Source organism: Glycine max, chromosome 6 (genome assembly GCF_000004515.6).
Source record: "Glycine max cultivar Williams 82 chromosome 6, Glycine_max_v4.0, whole genome shotgun sequence".
NCBI lineage: Eukaryota > Viridiplantae > Streptophyta > Magnoliopsida > Fabales > Fabaceae > Glycine > Glycine max.
This window is the reverse complement of record NC_038242.2, coordinates 16,646,186-16,663,736: the sequence shown is the minus strand read 5'-3', so window position 1 is coordinate 16,663,736 and position 17,551 is coordinate 16,646,186. Positions and strand designations below refer to the sequence as shown.

General features: G+C 31.8%; 3 protein-coding genes across 3 annotated transcripts in view; 2 read left to right on the top strand and 1 right to left on the bottom strand.

Annotated features, from left to right (window-relative positions):
* Positions 1–408: 408 nt before the first annotated feature.
* LOC100783904 (uncharacterized) lies at positions 409–2,094 on the top strand. The gene is made up of 2 exons (XM_003527011.5): positions 409–922; positions 1,414–2,094. Exons 1-2 carry the CDS (start codon positions 782–784, stop codon positions 1,855–1,857), a joined length of 585 nt encoding a protein of 194 aa, XP_003527059.1. The 5' UTR covers positions 409–781; the 3' UTR covers positions 1,858–2,094.
* Positions 2,095–4,895: 2,801 nt separating this feature from the next.
* LOC732618 (HDZip I protein) lies at positions 4,896–7,308 on the top strand. The gene is made up of 3 exons (NM_001250952.2): positions 4,896–5,373; positions 5,720–6,108; positions 6,629–7,308. The coding sequence occupies exons 1-3, from the start codon at positions 5,226–5,228 to the stop codon at positions 7,070–7,072; spliced, it is 981 nt and encodes a 326-aa protein (NP_001237881.2). The 5' UTR covers positions 4,896–5,225; the 3' UTR covers positions 7,073–7,308.
* Positions 7,309–13,133: 5,825 nt separating this feature from the next.
* The window catches only part of LOC100801750 ((-)-isopiperitenol/(-)-carveol dehydrogenase, mitochondrial), a 4,956-nt gene continuing 538 nt past the window's right edge, over positions 13,134–17,551 (bottom strand). Inside the window, exons 2-3 of the mRNA XM_041016134.1 lie at positions 15,295–15,505; positions 13,134–13,957 (exon numbers count right to left, since the gene is read on the bottom strand). Coding sequence (XP_040872068.1) covers positions 13,351–13,957; positions 15,295–15,505 — 818 coding nt within the window. The 3' untranslated portion in view covers positions 13,134–13,350. The remainder of the gene's footprint in view (positions 13,958–15,294; positions 15,506–17,551) is intronic.

Sequence of the window (17,551 nt, the reverse complement as noted above, 5' to 3'; positions counted from 1 at the left end):
AATGTCAAAAAATAATTAACCGGCAAGTTGATTTCCAAGAATCCATGACATGCTCTGGCTGAAGCATTTCTTCAAATTTCCCATAGTAAATCTGATCTTTATAAGAGTATAATGGTCAAATACATCTTAAAATAATAAATCATTAGTAAAATAATTTATAGACATAAGTTATCTTTTTATAAGAGTTCAATGGTCAAATACTTATGTCATAAGATATATTCAAATAAATTATTTCAAACAAACTTGGCATTTTATTGAATTCATTGATGATTTAATTTATTTAACTATTAAAATTACTAGTAAATTCATTAAAATGCTTTACTCATTAATACATCCAAAACCACATTTAAATACAATTAGTCTAAATTTTAATATAAGTCTGGTTTTTTTTTAGCAAGCCGGGAAGTAAACACTAAGCATAAATAAAAGCTTCCATTTTTTCTCGATCTCTTCTTTATTTTTTTTTTTCCTCTAAATTTTATTAACCTCTATTTAATTTATAACAAAATAATAATAATAACAGTATTTTCTGAAGCTGGGGCGAAAATATCAGTTTCCATGAGAGGATAAAGCTAGGGCCAATATGATTGGTGGAGAAATGAAGCAAGAAGATGGCGTGGCATAAAAACCCACCACGATTATTATTATTCTCACAGAAAATGTCCTTCGAGTCTCTCTCTTGATCGTCCCACGTGGCAGTTGAGTTGAGATATCAAGCAGAAGCAGAAGAAGAAGAAGAAGCACTCTGGTTCTTCTGAGGCACAACCTCGTTCCAACAGCCATGGCGGTTCCTGCAACATCCTCAGCCCCTGTCCTTCGACCCATCCCCACCAACCGTTCCTTCTCTTCCCCATTCCGTTCACTCCCCACTCCCACCACCCGAAAACCCCTAACCGTCTTCGCCATGGCCCCTAAGAAGAAGGTACCATTCCATATTCAATCTCTAACCAATATTTTATTTCGTAAATGTCCGGTCCCGAAAATTTTACATTTCAGATCTCTACTTTGTGGCGTCAAAACATTGTGTTAGAAATCTTAAATTGAGCAGTAATATGATCAAAATTGTGTCTTTATATGAAATAGTAAATTGAACACTGATATGATCAAAATGATATATATATATATATATATATATATATATATATATATATATATATATTTGTTACTACCTTTGTCCTAGTGGGAGAATTTTGGAGAATGTTATCTCTCCTTCTTTTCTTTTTTCATCCTTCTTCAATCCCTGAATCAAAGTTTTTGGTTAATGAAAGGGATTCGAACCTATAATATCTTCCTCTTGCCTTGTTTCTTCAACCTTCAACCACCAAGTAGATTTTAGAACTTGTTGCGTTTATATATCTGAGACCAAGTTTCATGTTGTGGATTTGATTATAGCTTTGTATGGTACTGTGGTAGGTGAACAAGTACAACGAAAACTGGAAAAAGGAGTGGTTTGGCGCGGGGATATTCTACGAGGGGAGCGAGGAAGTGGAGGTGGACGTGTTCAAGAAGCTGGAGAAGAGGAAGGTTTTGAGCAACGTGGAGAAAGCAGGCTTGCTCTCCAAGGCAGAACAATTAGGATTCTCGCTCTCTTCCATAGAGAAGCTCGGCGTCTTCTCCAAAGCCGAAGAGCTCGGCTTGCTCAGCTTGCTCGACCGAGCCGCCAGCTTCTCCCCCTCCGTCCTCGCCTCCGCCGCCATCCCCGCCTTCGTCGCCGCAATCGCCGCCGTTGTCATCATTCCCGATGACTCCGCCGCGCTCGTCGCCGTCCAGGCTGTTGTTGCCGCCGCACTCGGCGTCGGCGCCGTCGGTCTGTTCGTTGGCTCCGTCGTGCTCGGCGGATTGCAGGAGGCGGATTGATTGATTGATTGATTGATTGAATGATGTGGGAATGGTATGTGGATGAATTAATTTTAGAATTTTTTTTTTTTTTTGTCTTTGTAGTTGTAGAATTGAGGAGAGATTATGGCTGTTTCTTTTGGTGTAAAAAATTGTAATAAAAAAATGAAAATGACAATAATTGACTGGAAATGGGTGCATACAACAAAATGTAGTGTCTCTGTCTCTTCTGAATGAATGAATTGCTGTTTTCTGATTTATGTTTCTTAATTAAATTAGTAAAATTAAGCACTAGTATTCAGTGTGATAAATCATTGTCATTGTTGTTTTGAGAATGACAACATCATTAATTGATTATTCGGTTGCTCGGATGAGTTTGTAAATTGGGGAAGAAGGATCAGATCTCGATTTGGAGATCAAATAAACAAATGTAAGAAGGATCTTTAAATTTTAAGAGGGAGTAGAGAGGATTCAATGGTGGAGCAATTTAATGCGACCAAAGAACAGTTTAACACACACCTGTTAGTTTAAGAGGAAAGTTTTTGGAGGAAAAGAGCTAAGTCTTATTGGATGAGGGATTGGGATCTTAATACTAAATTTTGGAGGAAAAGAGCTTTCTTTTCTTTAGGCACTTTTAAGAGTTATTCCTTGCAGCTACACAATGGCTTGAAAGTGATGAATTCCCTTACACTAGGAATAAAATGAAAATTAAAATATTTAAAGCACTAAAAAAACTTGTTTTACAGGATCAAAAGATTATTTAAATTTTTAAAAAAAATTATTTTTTTTCCATTATCATTTTCAAATGGCACTTTGATTGATATAACTTTGGAATATTTTTTTTTTTTGTATATGTATTTTGATTGTTTTTTCTTTTCAAAGTAGTATACTGTAAAAAAAATCCATATGCTACTATGAAGACACTGTATTGTTAAAAAAAATGCACATTTTGATATGTTGTAAAGTGTCAAATCACTTTGGTAATTTGAACAAATACAAACTTTTTTACTAGATGCTATTTTTCACACTAGAATGGTGTTACCATGTGGTCAACTTAAAACAATTAATCAGCATTAAAAAAAACTTTAAAAAATTAATGCTAACTAATAAAATAATGTATTAAAAAAATTAAATAAGAAAAATGGTGAAAGGTAAGAAGACATAAACAAATTATGTTACCACGTGACCAAATTAAACAATGTGAACTAGTGATACATTAAAAATGTGTAACACATATACAAATAATAAAATTAAATTAAAAATATGTTACATTAATGAAATGGGTTAGGTTCATCTTCTACACCAAAACTCAATACAAGATCCAAAAAATAATAGATTTAATTGAGTTAGATTAGATTCGATCCAAACACTAAAAAAAAACTCAACCCAATGTATTGGCATTGGATTATGTTCATGGATACATTCCTACATAAGTTGAAGGAAATACATAAAGAAAAAAAATGATCATATTTTGAATGAAAAAAAAGTATCAAAAACACATTCTTTCAAATACATTATCTTTTATTGGTTAAAATTTATTAACAAAATATTACCAAATAAAATTATTAAAAACTATAAAATCATAAGAATTGTTTATTCCAAAAGATGCCAAACTCATAAAATTTTGTAATTTTTTTATAAATTTCATCTAATAAGAGAATGCATGCTTTTTAAAAATGATTAAAACTAATGATGAAAATTGAGATATAATTTTTTTAAAGATTAAAACAAAAAATACTAATAATGTGATAAACCAAAACTAAAACTAAAGTTTAATAAAGGTTAGATGTCACTTTTGATTTTTTATATTTTAATATTTTTTCGTTTCGGTCCTTTAAGTTTCAAAAAGTCACATTTGATTTTTTATCTTTTTGAAGGATTTCATTCTAATCTTTTTTAATATAAATGTTAGATATATTAACAGAAAAGTGTGATGTGATTCTTAATATTGGTTGGGATGACAATATGACATGTTAATTAAAACAATATTGTCTCAAATGGTATTATTTGGGTCTTTTAAGATTATAAAATGATTTACATTCAATCTATTAAGTCAATGAATAGTTCCATTTTAATCATTTAAGTTTACAAAAAGTTTCATATTAGTATTGACAATTTCACATGCACATACTCAATGTTTACTTTTGATAGCATATGATCTTCTCATTTGCCTAATAATGTGTTTTGGTCATCTAATCTACTAGTTCAAATACATGTGAATTGATAAGTCTTTTACCATTGGTAAATTCAACAACGAAAACACAATACTAATTATCCCTAACAGGACAACAAATCCAATGACAAAACATATTTAACCATTACTTACTACAAATTAAAGAGTTTTGTTGGGCTACAATTCTTCTCCTTTGCCTCATAATAAGCATGTATTTAAAGTAGTAAGTTCACATTGTATTAAAAATAAAAAATAGGTTGTGGTATCAAATGTATCAATGTAATTTGACAATTGATTATCCAAATTAAGGTGAAAATTGAGATATAAATTTCATACACCGAGTATGTGTAAATTGAATCGGGTATGTGTAAATTGAATTGACCGTATTAAAATGAAACATTTTGTAAACTTAAATAACAAAAAGGAAATTATTTAAAAACTTAATTAACTAAATTGAAATCATTTTAAAATCTTAAAGAACCAAATAATATCATTTGAAATGATATCATTTTAATTAACATATCATATTATCATCTCAATCAATATTAACTTAAATGTCACTCTTTTCGGTTAACATAATTAACATGTCTGTTAAAAAATGAAATTCATTAAAATAAAACTTCTGAAAGTTAAAGAATAAAAAAAAAAAGAAATTGTCATTTAGTCATTATTAAAATGAAGTGTGATGCCCACAGTGGCCATGTGAACAGCCCTAATAGAGTAATTAGTCAAAGTAAAACGTGCAAAATGAACAGAATACAAAATAAAACATCAAATCAAACAAAATCATGAAGGTTTAATTGCATAAGGGCTTCATGGTAAAGCAGCACTCTCACATTGATTGATCATCCCCGTATTATAAACCCAGGATTGCCTCTTCTTCCAGGAACCCCCTCAACAAAAGGAAACTCTCATTCACCTTCTTCTCTCTCCCTCACTCCCTCTCTTTCTTAATACACCACCTTCCCAACCCTCTTCCATTCTCCTTCTCCAACTCCAACCCCTGCTTCCCTTTTTTCATTTTCTCACTCCCCATCTTCTGAGAGTGATGGGTGTTTGCTACCGCTGTTCCCACACCTCCCACATCACCGCCATCATCATCACCAGCTTCTTCCGCCACAAGCCTTAGAATTATACTATTCCCACCCTCCCTCTTTCTTCAACAACAACCGTTGACTTCACTACAGTCACGTGGTCTTTCTCTGAGGATCCAACCATGGCGGCTGGAACTGTCTTCTGCGCTGCTGCTACTGCTGCTTCTAATTTGACAACAACCACTTTTCTTCACAACCAAACACCTCCTTCCACCTCCTCTCAGCCTCCTCTCGATTCTCTTTTCCTCTCTGCCTCTTCCCCTTTCCTCGGTACCTTTCCTTCTTCTCCTGTGTTTTTTTTTTTGTTAGTATGATAAAGCCTTGCCTTAATGGAATCTAACTCAGTTGATTGATGAGCATGCAAAGTTATTATAAATCTCGTGATATTATCTTCGATTTGATAAAAAAAAAAAGTAACATGAATTTAAGTGATCCAAATCAACTAATTAATTTAGATTCACACGTCAATTAACAACTAAAAAAGTACATCTTGCACTTACCCTTCAGTTCTGATTGACCGAAAAATAATTTACTAACATGAATGGATAGAATAGGACTTGGGAGTAGTCTAAATTATTAATCTTTTAGTTGTTGTTGTTGTTATTATTTTCTTCAGGTTCAAGATCTATAGTGAGTTTTGGAGATGTTCAAGGAGGGAAGGGGTGCAATGATTCATTCTTCCGCCCCTATGATGAGAATGGGGATGAGGACATGGACGAGTACTTCCACCAGCCTGAGAAGAAGCGCAGGCTCTCCGTGGAGCAAGTGAAGTTTCTTGAGAAGAGCTTTGATGAGGAGAACAAGCTCGAGCCCGAGAGGAAGATTTGGCTAGCCAAGGAACTCGGCTTGCAGCCTAGGCAGGTGGCGATTTGGTTTCAGAACCGCCGCGCGCGCTGGAAGACCAAGCAGATGGAAAAGGACTATGATTCCCTGCAGGCTAGTTACAATGATCTCAAGGCTAACTATGACAACCTTCTCAGGGAAAAGGATAAACTCAAAGCTGAGGTGGTCACTTGTTGAATTCTACAATGACATGCTTTGTGTTTAGAATTTTAGCATACAATTTAGCTCTTGAATTAATGTATTAACTTGTGTTGAAGTGTTGATTTGATTAAAGTTTTCATGATTCTACAAATTGACAATCTGCTAGCAAGTTTGTTGTGCAATACTATCTCAAGTCCTTATTATAAGAAACAAGTGATAGTATTTTTCAACTAGTAATGTATGTGCGCCTTGGTTAGAATCTCACTATCTATGTCATTACCCCAAGTGAAATATTTGATTAATGTTGTGAACTAGTTTTTAATTGATGTTTTGAACTAGTTTTCAACTAGCGATATTTGTGCGCCTTGGTTAAAATCTCACTAGCTATGTCATTACTCCAAGTGCAATGATTTACCTTATCATGTTGTCAATTTGTGAATAATATAGTCCATCTAAAAGGATTAGTTTACCAAATTGTATGTTGACTTGCATTGTTACACACCATTTTATGATTCATGTAAATGTTTGTCTTTCAATTTAGGTGGCAAGGCTCACTGAGAAGGTGCTTGGAAGAGAGAAAAATGAGAGTCACTTGGAACAGGCTGAAACCAACGGATTGCAGGAGCCGCTGCACAAGTCTTTGGTTGATTCAGCTTCTGAGGGTGAAGGGTCCAAAGTGACCTTTGAGGCTTGTAAACAGGAGGACATTAGCTCAGCCAAGAGTGACATATTTGATTCATCAGAAAGCCCACAATACACTGATGGAGTTCACTCTGCACTTCTAGAGACTGGTGATTCTTCTTATGTGTTCGAACCTGATCGATCTGATGTGTCTCAGGATGAAGAAGATAACTTGAGCAAGACCCTTCTGCCTCATTACATTTTTCCCAAGCTTGAAGATGTTGATTACTCCGACCCACCTCATGGTTCATGTAATTTTGGAATTCCGGAGGAAGATCAAGCCATTTGGTCTTGGCCTTACTGAATTTTCTCTATAGCATATAGAGCATGTCTCTACCTTCTACTCTCAAGTTCTTCTGTTTAAACTTGAGATCATGTGGTAGAAAAGGGTGAGTTAATAATAAGCCAAAGAAAAAATGGCACTCTACTGGTTTGTTCCCAATGGTGGTTTCTTGCCAGCTTTTTTTTTTTTTTTTTTTACTTTGCAATGTAACTTTTGGTTCAAATGTAAATAAATAATATCTTCTTGTTGAGGATGTAGCTCTGAATATCACTTCAAGGATGAATTTACATAGCAAATTAGATGAGAAAAATGGGAAGATAAAAAAAGGTTATGTTTTCAATTTGAGGCCAGTTATTATGATTCTGCTCTATTGTTATGTGCTCATTGTCTTGTTGACATTAAATATTGGTTGAGGAGCTCTAGCACTTGGTTGATTCCTCTGTCCAATAGGGTTATGGGTCCATGTTGTTTCAAAATTCAATAGGTGGCACCCTTGCATGACGAGGTTGACTTAACGCCTTGAAGGGTTGTTTTCTGCGTTGAGGGTATCTCGTTTTGTGACGAAAAAATGGTCATCCTCTCCTTAGAGAGAGAGATTCACTTTCACTAAACTGGCCAAATCATAGTAGTGGCTTCCAACAAATTAAGGAGAATCACCGACTTTTTTCTTCACTTTGAGAAAAAGTTTTCGAAGTAGTTATGGATATCAAGTTCATGTTTAGATAATATTATTTTTTTATAACATGTTAATTTTCTTGTGTTTAAGTAACTTATCATTTTATTTTATTACAGTAGTATATTTCTTTAACAAATCCAGTAGCGATCATTTTTCTCCTCAGCTTTTAAGTATACAGATGTCAATAATTTATGTGTGGATATGATCAAATTCACAACAGAATATTATGGTGTTTGTTTGATCCATGTAGTTAATCGCACAGAATGGGAAAGGACAAAGGCTTGGTTGTTGTTGATAATCAAAAGAGTTTTTAAGTGATGAATTCAGTAATATAAAAAAATAGCTCAAATTGACCTTCAAATTATATACCAATAATGAATAAAGTAAATTGTCAACTTTAGCGAACTTTAATGTTAATGGTTTTGAGTCATGGAATCACCCGTATTAGAAAGACTTTACATAAACCATTACTCTAGAGTTTAGAGTGAATCGCACAATTGTATGTTTGTAGAGATTTAAAAAAGGCTTTTAAATTATATCTTATCATTAAATTTTCACCCCAAACAAATGTAGATGATCAAGTTATAGAACATAAATGAGTACGTGAGTTTAATCTCCATAAAGGTGAACCACTTCTTTTCCATATTCTTCTATTCCTTACAAGCCTCTCATTGTGCCCCCAAAAAAGTATATATTATCATTACATTACATTAATTAGTAAACAATAATTTAAAATCATTTTACCGTCAAAATTCAAAACAATATAACTTGAACACTAATTTAATGCAATAATCTATCGATGATCAATTAACATTTCAAATTAGCAATTTTCAAAAACCACAATGAATATTGAAGCATTTTTTTTAATCATATGATAAAGTAGTTATAGTATATGATATTCTTCAAATACTAACATTGAAATTTTGTGGCTGAGAAATGAGAATGATATTTTTAAGGTCAACCCCGACCACTTGTGGAGTGCAGGGGTTAATTATCGTCACGTAATTGATGTTTCAATGAACAAGAACCATTGGTGGGTGGTAATTAACAGTAGAGAGTCATCATCAAAGTTGAATTGAGGTAAGAGACGAATAAGATGAGTGTACACAACAAATGGACAAACAGTACTCAATTGGGAACATGAAGACTCCCCTTGGACGAGAAACCAGGTGAGTGAATGATGCGTTTTCCAATGACCTTATTCGCACACGTCCCATCATAGTACCACCCTAGGGTGTAGCGTGGACCATGCCTCCTCCAACGAAAACGCGCCACGTGCACAACATCGTTAGATTTCCCACGATCCCGGGCCCATGCATCTGATTGAGGTTACGTGTACGGTCGTGATGCAACAACATCGCCGCCTTTAGCTCGATAGTGATGTTTTTTTGTTGTTCTTGAAAGCAAAATCCAGCACAAGAAGCAAAGGAAGAAAATTGAATTGGTAAGGAAACTCGACAAGTGGAATCTGGTGGGTCCCTGCGACAAATAGGTGTGGAGCAACGTGGCGTGTAGTGTGTGAACATATAGTGTAGGGACCACCACTACTTTGTTGTTACGTTTGGAAGTAATCGAGAAATGAATGGGGTTTTGGGAATGTCGATAGCAACCACCTACGTGAGAGAGAGATATACAATAGTCATAAAATAAAGAAGATTACAGATAAATGTGATCAACATGGGCCGGGTGGTTCGGATTCGGACTCAAGAAACCCAATCTAACCCAACCCACGGTTAACTTTATTAGACTTGCAGCCACCCAAGTACACTTTTGGTTTCGGATTAAGCAGTTGGGCTAGTGTGGTTATGAGCTCTGTGCTAAAAGATCATAGGCAGTGGTGTTTTGTCGCGCTGACCCACCAGATTCCACTTTTTTGGTCTGTCTTACGGACAAAACAATTGCCACACTTGTGGTTACAAATTAGGAGTGTTTGCCTGTTAGGTTGGACAAGGATAAATTTATTATTCAATCCAATCCAAATTTTATGAATTGGATTGGATTGAGTAATTTTATTAGCAAATCCTATCCAAATTAATTTAATCGTAAATGAATTATGTCAGGTTGGGTTAATCAGATTTATAAATTTAAAAAAATATTTTTAATTTTGTAAAAGTTAATCATTTTTAGAATAATAATTTGTTTTCTAAAAAATATAAACATCATTAAGACAGATAATAACAACAACTTTAAAAAAAGTCATGAATAATTTAATTTAATAAATTATGTTAGCTAAAAATTAATGTGTTTGGTATTTAATAATTTAATTTATATATAAGACAGATAATAACAACAACTTATCCACATGATTTTTCACTTTTTACACTCCAAACGTGATCAAAAGAATGAAAAATAACATGTGTTTCGCATGTCAATAGAGGGTCATGTCCAATCAAGTTCTCTAATATCCAATTCTTAAACAACGAGGTGAAAAATGCAAATACTAAAGAAAAGAGGGCTATAATGTAGTGTATTTTCCCCATCAAAAGGGTATGTAAGCAAATGATTCTAACACTTTCATTTTTCTACCTTTCATCATTCTCAATTTTTTTAACTACTTTTTCATGATTAGTGTTATTCCATAAAATAAATAAATTAATTAAATAATTGATCTAACATTCTACACATGTTAATAGCATATAACATAATAGCTTGATTTGGGTAGAAGATCTAATTTGGAATCTTATAAAATCATGTTAGTAATATCCTGGATTTAGAAGCTAATTACTGTTATATAATTACTTATAAATTAGTCATATTTGTAGTATAATTTAAATAGCGGAGTTGGTAAAATGACACTAAAAAATATGAGGGATATAAAATAAAATTGAGAGATTACGACAATGTTTATGTTAATAATTTACATACAACATAAGACTTAATTAAAATTTTGAAAGTGCTTTCAAGAATCAGAAGAACAGTACATGATTAAGTTTAAAGACTAAAATGTCAATAAGTGACTAAGTTTAAGAACTAAAATGATAACAAATTGTTAGGTTCAAAAACTAAATTGAAAAATCAACTTTTAGACACGTGACAACGGTGTGGATAACATGTGACATCTGTCAATTTGAACTCTAAATTAAAAAATTAACTTTTAGACACTTGACAATCACATTGATAGCATGTGACATTTGTTAGTTGTCACATCATCACTAAAAGTGTCACTTAAGCACATATACTAAACTTAACATAGATGGATTAACAGCAAAATCAATCAATCACACTTTTTATACATTCAAAAATTAATTTTAATTTTTATCTTTTAAGAACTAATTTATCTACATCCCAAATTTTATGGATCAAAATATTTATTTATCATTTTTCAAAGAACCTTTTTCTGATTTTTTAATAAAGGAAATTATAATTTTTATTGAGAAGAAAATAATTCATCCTTATTTGCTAACATGATAGTACAGTAATTTTTATTCTGAAAGATCACGCACATGATTCACGTTGTTTGATAATCCTTTTAGAAAATTAAAAAAATCATTTCTTAAAATAAACTGAATTAAGAAGGCTAGAAAAAACAATTAGTACATTGAAAAGATGCGTTGCAGCCTCATAACTGTTATGTATAGGTATATTTTTGGATTAAATCATATAGGAATTGTTAATTTTTCTCTCATATTTCTTCCTTTTTATGTGAATAATAGGAATTTTAACATCATTTAAGTTTTTATGTAGAAAGTATTCAAGTTTGTGAATTTACAAGTGCTTGGTGAATAATTGTCGCAAAAAAATAAAGTAAAGCTCAAAAAAGCAAATTAATGATCTAAAGCTGTTCGTCCAGCGCGTCTCAAGCGCTTAGCCCAACGCAGTCGCTCAGCGGGCATAACACACTGAGCTTCAGGAAAATATGGAGAAGTCTGATACATGAAGGCGCATTTAGCACAAGTCAAGTGTTGAGCGCGAGGTTACCGCCATACTCACTAAGCGCGGCAATCACGTTTAGCGCGAAGGTTACGTGAAATCCAAGCTGAATTGCACCTATAAAAAAAGGAGAAGGAGAAAAGGCACACAGCTACACACAGAATATTCAAGAGAATACAATTTCTTATAGAAGGCAAAGGCTAGAAGCAGAAGAAACAATCAGTCGGAGTTATTCATTCCCTCCATTCTCTTTCTTATCTACCCCCTTCACATTACTCTCTTACAGCTGTAAAGCCTTTCATGACAACAAGAGACTAAAACCCCTTTTGTTGAGAGTTTAGTAGTCAACTTTTATGGTCTGATCACTCATATGCATGGTAAGTTTTAGGGGTGACATTGGGACGTGTGATTCTCTAACAAAACTGAAAAAAGATATCTAAATAATTAATCTCTATAGATAGAATGATCTTATTTAGTCAGTTATATATCTTTATTCTTAATGCAATTTATCTATTTTACCTCTTAAAGGGATTTGGGAGAGAAAATAGATAAATTAGACTCTTTCACTTGAGGGATCATGATTAGAGTATATGAGTAGATGCAAGTGATAATTGGAATAATCTTAAATAGAAAAAAATCATTTACATTACATTAAGAATAACTCTAATAGGCAAAGCTCCCAACATTCTCATCTTCTGAATTAACCTTTGCTTCTAATATTGGTTTCTCACATCTTGTCTATTTTAATTAATTAATTTAATTTAATGTTTGTTTTTCTCTCCTGTTTATTTTAATTTAATTTTATGCCAAATTATTTTTCTATTCTTTTCACAACCTCTTAAACCAATTTAATTATTGCTTGATAATTTTATAGTCATTTACATAAATATAAACAAAGTCCATGTAGATTTGACACTCAGACTTTCATTTTAACTTTACTACTTATACACATTGGTGCACTTGTCAATTATTCAACACAGCCGCCTGCAGGTTTTGTCATTAAAATTTATGATATTCTTGGTAGCCTCAGAAGCATAAAAACACGTGAATGAGTAACATAACACCATCATTGAAAAAATAAAATAAAGAAATGAAGTTGAATTTTTTTAATGGGAAATAAAGTTTATAACATTTATGAGAATCAATAATACCTGAAAATAATTTGTTAAAGTTTGTAGCAAACATGAGTATTAATATTATCATACCTACAAGGTGTGACCGAAGCAACAAGTAGTTTGGACCCTTTATGCATATGTCAGGATTCGATCTTTAATTTCTCATTAATTGGTATTCTACTTTCTCAAGAAATTAGTCTCATAATTTTCATCTATAGAAATATCTTAGTGTTAGCAAAAAAAATGTAATATTCTCATGTTACATTTATGGGAAAAATTATTCTAAATCTTCTAATTTTTTCCTCTTACCAATCCTCTTACTATCTTTTTATGATAAGTGTGTACAGTAGGAAGAATTGTAAAAGGATATAACATTACTCTTATGAAAATCAACTTTTAATTCATGCAACAAACACACTCATTAATTGATGGCAAATGTATTATTACTATCCATCATTTTCTTAACCACCATGTATTCCTCCAAATTCCGATCTTTTGAGCAAACTAATCTTTAATTCAAGCTTAAAATTTGTCTGTCTCAAAACATGCATTACATGAGAATTTAACCCAATTTCTTGCCACAAACTCAGCAATTGAATGTATGTTTGGAGCTTGTTCAGGGAGAAAACAAACACAGACTAAGCACCGTGAAAACAACCGTCCACCACAAGATCGTGTCCGGTTACAAACTCCAAATCACCGCACGCAAGAAACAGCACCGCATCCGCAATATGCTTCGGCGTCAAAACGATACCTTTCAACCAAGAGCTCTGCGCGTACTGCTTCTGCAACTCATGCGTCTCCATCGCCGCATGCGCGCCACGTGTCAACGGCGTGGCCAACCCACTCGGCGAGACGCAGTTCACCCTAACACCATGCACCCCAAGCTGCGCGCTCGCGGCGCGCACGAGCCCCTTCACCGCGTGTTTTGACATCACGTAGTCGGTGCGCCACAGGCCGCCGTGCGACGCCGAGACGCTCGCCGTGCACACGATGCTGCCCCTCACGCGCCGCTCCACTATCGCCCGCGCCGCATGCTTCACGCACGCCGCCATGCCCCGCGCATTGACGGCGAGGAGACGGTCGTACTCGGAGAGATTGAGGTCGAGGATTGTCTGGTCAGAGGAACTGAGTATGCCCGCGTTGCTGAACATGATGTCTAACTGGCCGTGAGCGTTGACTGTGGAGTCCACGAGGTTTTTGACTTGCACTTCCTCTGTCACGTCACAGCGGACATAGCTGCACCTATAATATACAGGATAAATAATTAAACATGAATTATTTTTTATTTTAAACTTTTAATTTTCTCTATTTTTTATGATAAACACTTATTATATCTATTTTTTTTCCAACTATAAAATAGCAGTGCTGTATTAGCCAAGCATTTTCACAACAGAAAGACAGAAATTCTTAGTTTTGAACAATTCTAAATCTTTCCAAACGATCTTTTCACTGTTTTATTTGTTTTTATACAGTAACTATTGAATTAAATGTATTTATTTTTAATATACTATATTTAATTTTTTTTTATAAAACAGGGGGAAAATTATTAGAGAGATTAATAGAAAAAATATATACTAACATTACCCTTTAGGTTATAGTTTGGATTGTACGGATGTGGAATGAGATTTATGAAGTAAGACTTATTTAATAAGATTGACTCCTTGTTAAGACTATTAGAAAGTGTAATTTAATAGACAGTTTGTAAAAGTTTCCTAGACTAGTCAATCACTCAAATTTAGAATTATTCAATTTGTTGTACTTCTTATCATTTGACCAAATTATTTTTACACAAATTATATATTATCATTGTTGTTAATTATAAGATCATTTTTAAAAAAATTTATTTTTTTCATTTTATAATATTTTTTAATTTTTAAATATATTAATTATTCTTTCCCTATACACCTTATTTAATTATTTTTTCTCTAAATATTAATAAAAAATAAATAAGTGAATAGAAAGAGAATAAAAGGATATTTTCAAAATAATAATACAAATAATTGATAAATTTATTGTAATAATTAATTTTCCTAAGTAACATGAATTAATTGAAAAGATCTTGTAATTAGTGACAAAGTAAGTATGATTTAGATAGTGCTTTATTTAGTATTATTATTTTTTTCTTTTCTACTGTTTTAAGTAAAAGTTAAGTTAGACATATTTCAAAAAGAAAATCTAAAAAAAATTAATAAAGAAAACGAAGAAAAATATCTTGAAAAATGAAAATAACTTAAATAACTTTTAAAAATAAGCTCCACACTCTAACCTCCCTCTGCTCCTCTTGAACCAATATATAATTGTCGAATAGCTTGTATTTTACTTTTATAGTTTTTATTTTAAATTCATCTTTATAACTATATATATTTTTTAAAAAAGTTGGGTGTCAATATAAAATTAATTCCAAGTATAATTTAATCAGGACTTTATTAATAATGAGTGAAGAGTTTGAGTAATTTACATTAAGTTTTAGTCCAAGCCATTATGTGAAAGGTGAAAATTCCAAATCCAAACGTGAACCTAGTAATAGTAGTAACATTTTGTTTACACGGTAAGATTATGTATGTAAGAATTTGTTGTACCTGTGAGAGGCAATGGATGCTGCTACTAGGTTACCCAAGTCATCTTGGATGTCTGCAATCACAACCATTCCTGCACCATGTTGAGCAAACAAGCACGCCGTCTCTTCGCCGATGCCGCTGGCTCCGCCGGTGATTATAGCAACTTTGCCGGCTAACTTTTTCTGGCCAGTGTTGTGGGATTGAGTTTGCTGTTTCAGCCATTTTATGTTATCTTCTCAGAAAGGTGAGGCTCTATGGATAGAGAGGACCAACCAAGCATAATCTCATGTGCTCATATATACTCCTTATGTTTCTTACAAACAATCACACTTATTATTTCACCCACCAACCACTTACGTCACACTCCCAAACTCGTTTTCTTTAGGAAATTAATCCAACTCATTAATCTCATTCGTGATAATTAAATAGGTGACTATCTTGGGGCCTAGGGAATCTCGATACATGTAAAAGCAGCAAGCTAGATGTTACTATTATACCAACCATGAGTTAATCAATAAGCTAAGTTTTCAGAAAGATTAATAACATGTTCTTTATTATTAATTACTAAAATATTAAGTACACATGTTAATGGATTTCACTTCTATTCATTCATTAAAAAGTTAATTGACATCTAACTTATTGTAGCCTCTTACTTTTTGGGGTTTATTACAATTGAACAATATGAAGCAACCAATTTCTGCAGATTTAAAACCATTCTTTGCGAAAAGTCGAAAAAGAAATTAACACTACCCAAAATGATATTCAAAGTTTGAATGTTTGATACAGAAAAGTTTTCTTATCGGGCTATTTTTTATTATCTACTCTACTATATTATTTATGCACAGAATTACAGAAAAAAATTCTTGTATTTTGACAGAAAAAAATTCATACTGGTATGTACATAATACATTACGTGTTTAATTTTCCTACATTATCACTGTAAATATTTTATATTTTTAATCAATAAAAAACATTTTAAATTAATATATTTTTGAAATAGTTATTATGAAAGTTAACAAATTTAATATATTAATTTATTATTAGATGACAATAAAAAATATATTTATATCATGAACGTTTTTAATTATATTCATATTACCCCTGTAAAAAAATAGTACTATTAGAATTTAATCTTCTAAAAAAAAATTAATATACACAGCTATAAATACACACACAAAACAATAATCTAATTTAAGGTCTTGATAAATAACAATAAATACGCATGTGCAAATACTGACATCTACGTGTACTAAATTAAACATGCATTTTGCCACTCAGCTCGTCTACACTGACATACTGCAAAATAAGAATATTTTAACCTATAAAAATGCGAGCACTCAACAATGCAATATTCACTATTAATTTTTAGGGTATTAACTATTCCATTTAACTCCAGTAAAAAAAAAAACTATTTAATTTAACTGGAGCACAAATATTTTAAATTAATAATAGTGATATTTGGGTGTTAAATATACAATTATATTCATTACGTTTTTATATATAACATCTAATTACTTAATTCATCAAAATTAAAAAAAGAAATTAATTCAATTAATAATAATAAATTTATCTTAAATTTATAAGTTTTTCTAAAAATATCTTATCATTAATATTTATTTCTCTTTTAATGATTTGATAATACATTTATTTTCTTTTTTAAATGAGAAATATTTTTAGTCTAAAAATAATTAATGCATTGAATCACATAAAATAGAATATAATATTATATATTTTAAACTTAGTCTTATAAATAAGAAAAAAAATATTAAAAGCTTTGAGAGAAAGCACTATTATTTATTATTTATAGTAATTTCATTTAAATCGAGTAAGATTGTCTTTAACAAAAGACTAAAATATAATTTTGATTTTTTTAATTTTTTAAATCCATCATTTTGGTCTCCTTAATTTTTAATTCTAAAATTTAGTCTTGTTAATTTTATAAATTAATGATTTTGGTTTCCTTGATAGATTATTAACTAATTAATAATTATAATTATTAAAAATATTAAATTAGTTATAAATTAAATAAAAATTATTAATTATTAAAAACTTTAATGAAAGACTATTAAATCTAATGTGGCGTTGCTGCCAATGGAGTTGAGCGATAACACAGGTGGAAGAAGTGTATGTGGAGAAGAGGATGAGTATAATGTTGTAAAGAATTAGAATTTAAAAAAAATTTGTTTAATTTCTAATAATTAATTATTTTAATTAATTTATATTTAAATTAATAACTTAATTAATCAAAATTATTTATTAATAATCTATTAAGAGGATC

Excerpts from the sequence above, each read along its gene's own strand:
- LOC100783904 (XM_003527011.5), top strand. The coding sequence starts at position 782 with ATGGCGGTTCCTGCAACATCCTCAGCCCCTGTCCTTCGACCCATCCCC. Across the intron at positions 923-1,413 it reads CCATGGCCCCTAAGAAGAAG|GTGAACAAGTACAACGAAAA; the intron begins GTACCATTCCAT and ends GTACTGTGGTAG.
- LOC732618 (NM_001250952.2), top strand. The coding sequence starts at position 5,226 with ATGGCGGCTGGAACTGTCTTCTGCGCTGCTGCTACTGCTGCTTCTAAT. Across the intron at positions 5,374-5,719 it reads TGCCTCTTCCCCTTTCCTCG|GTTCAAGATCTATAGTGAGT; the intron begins GTACCTTTCCTT and ends TATTTTCTTCAG. Across the intron at positions 6,109-6,628 it reads AGGATAAACTCAAAGCTGAG|GTGGCAAGGCTCACTGAGAA; the intron begins GTGGTCACTTGT and ends CTTTCAATTTAG.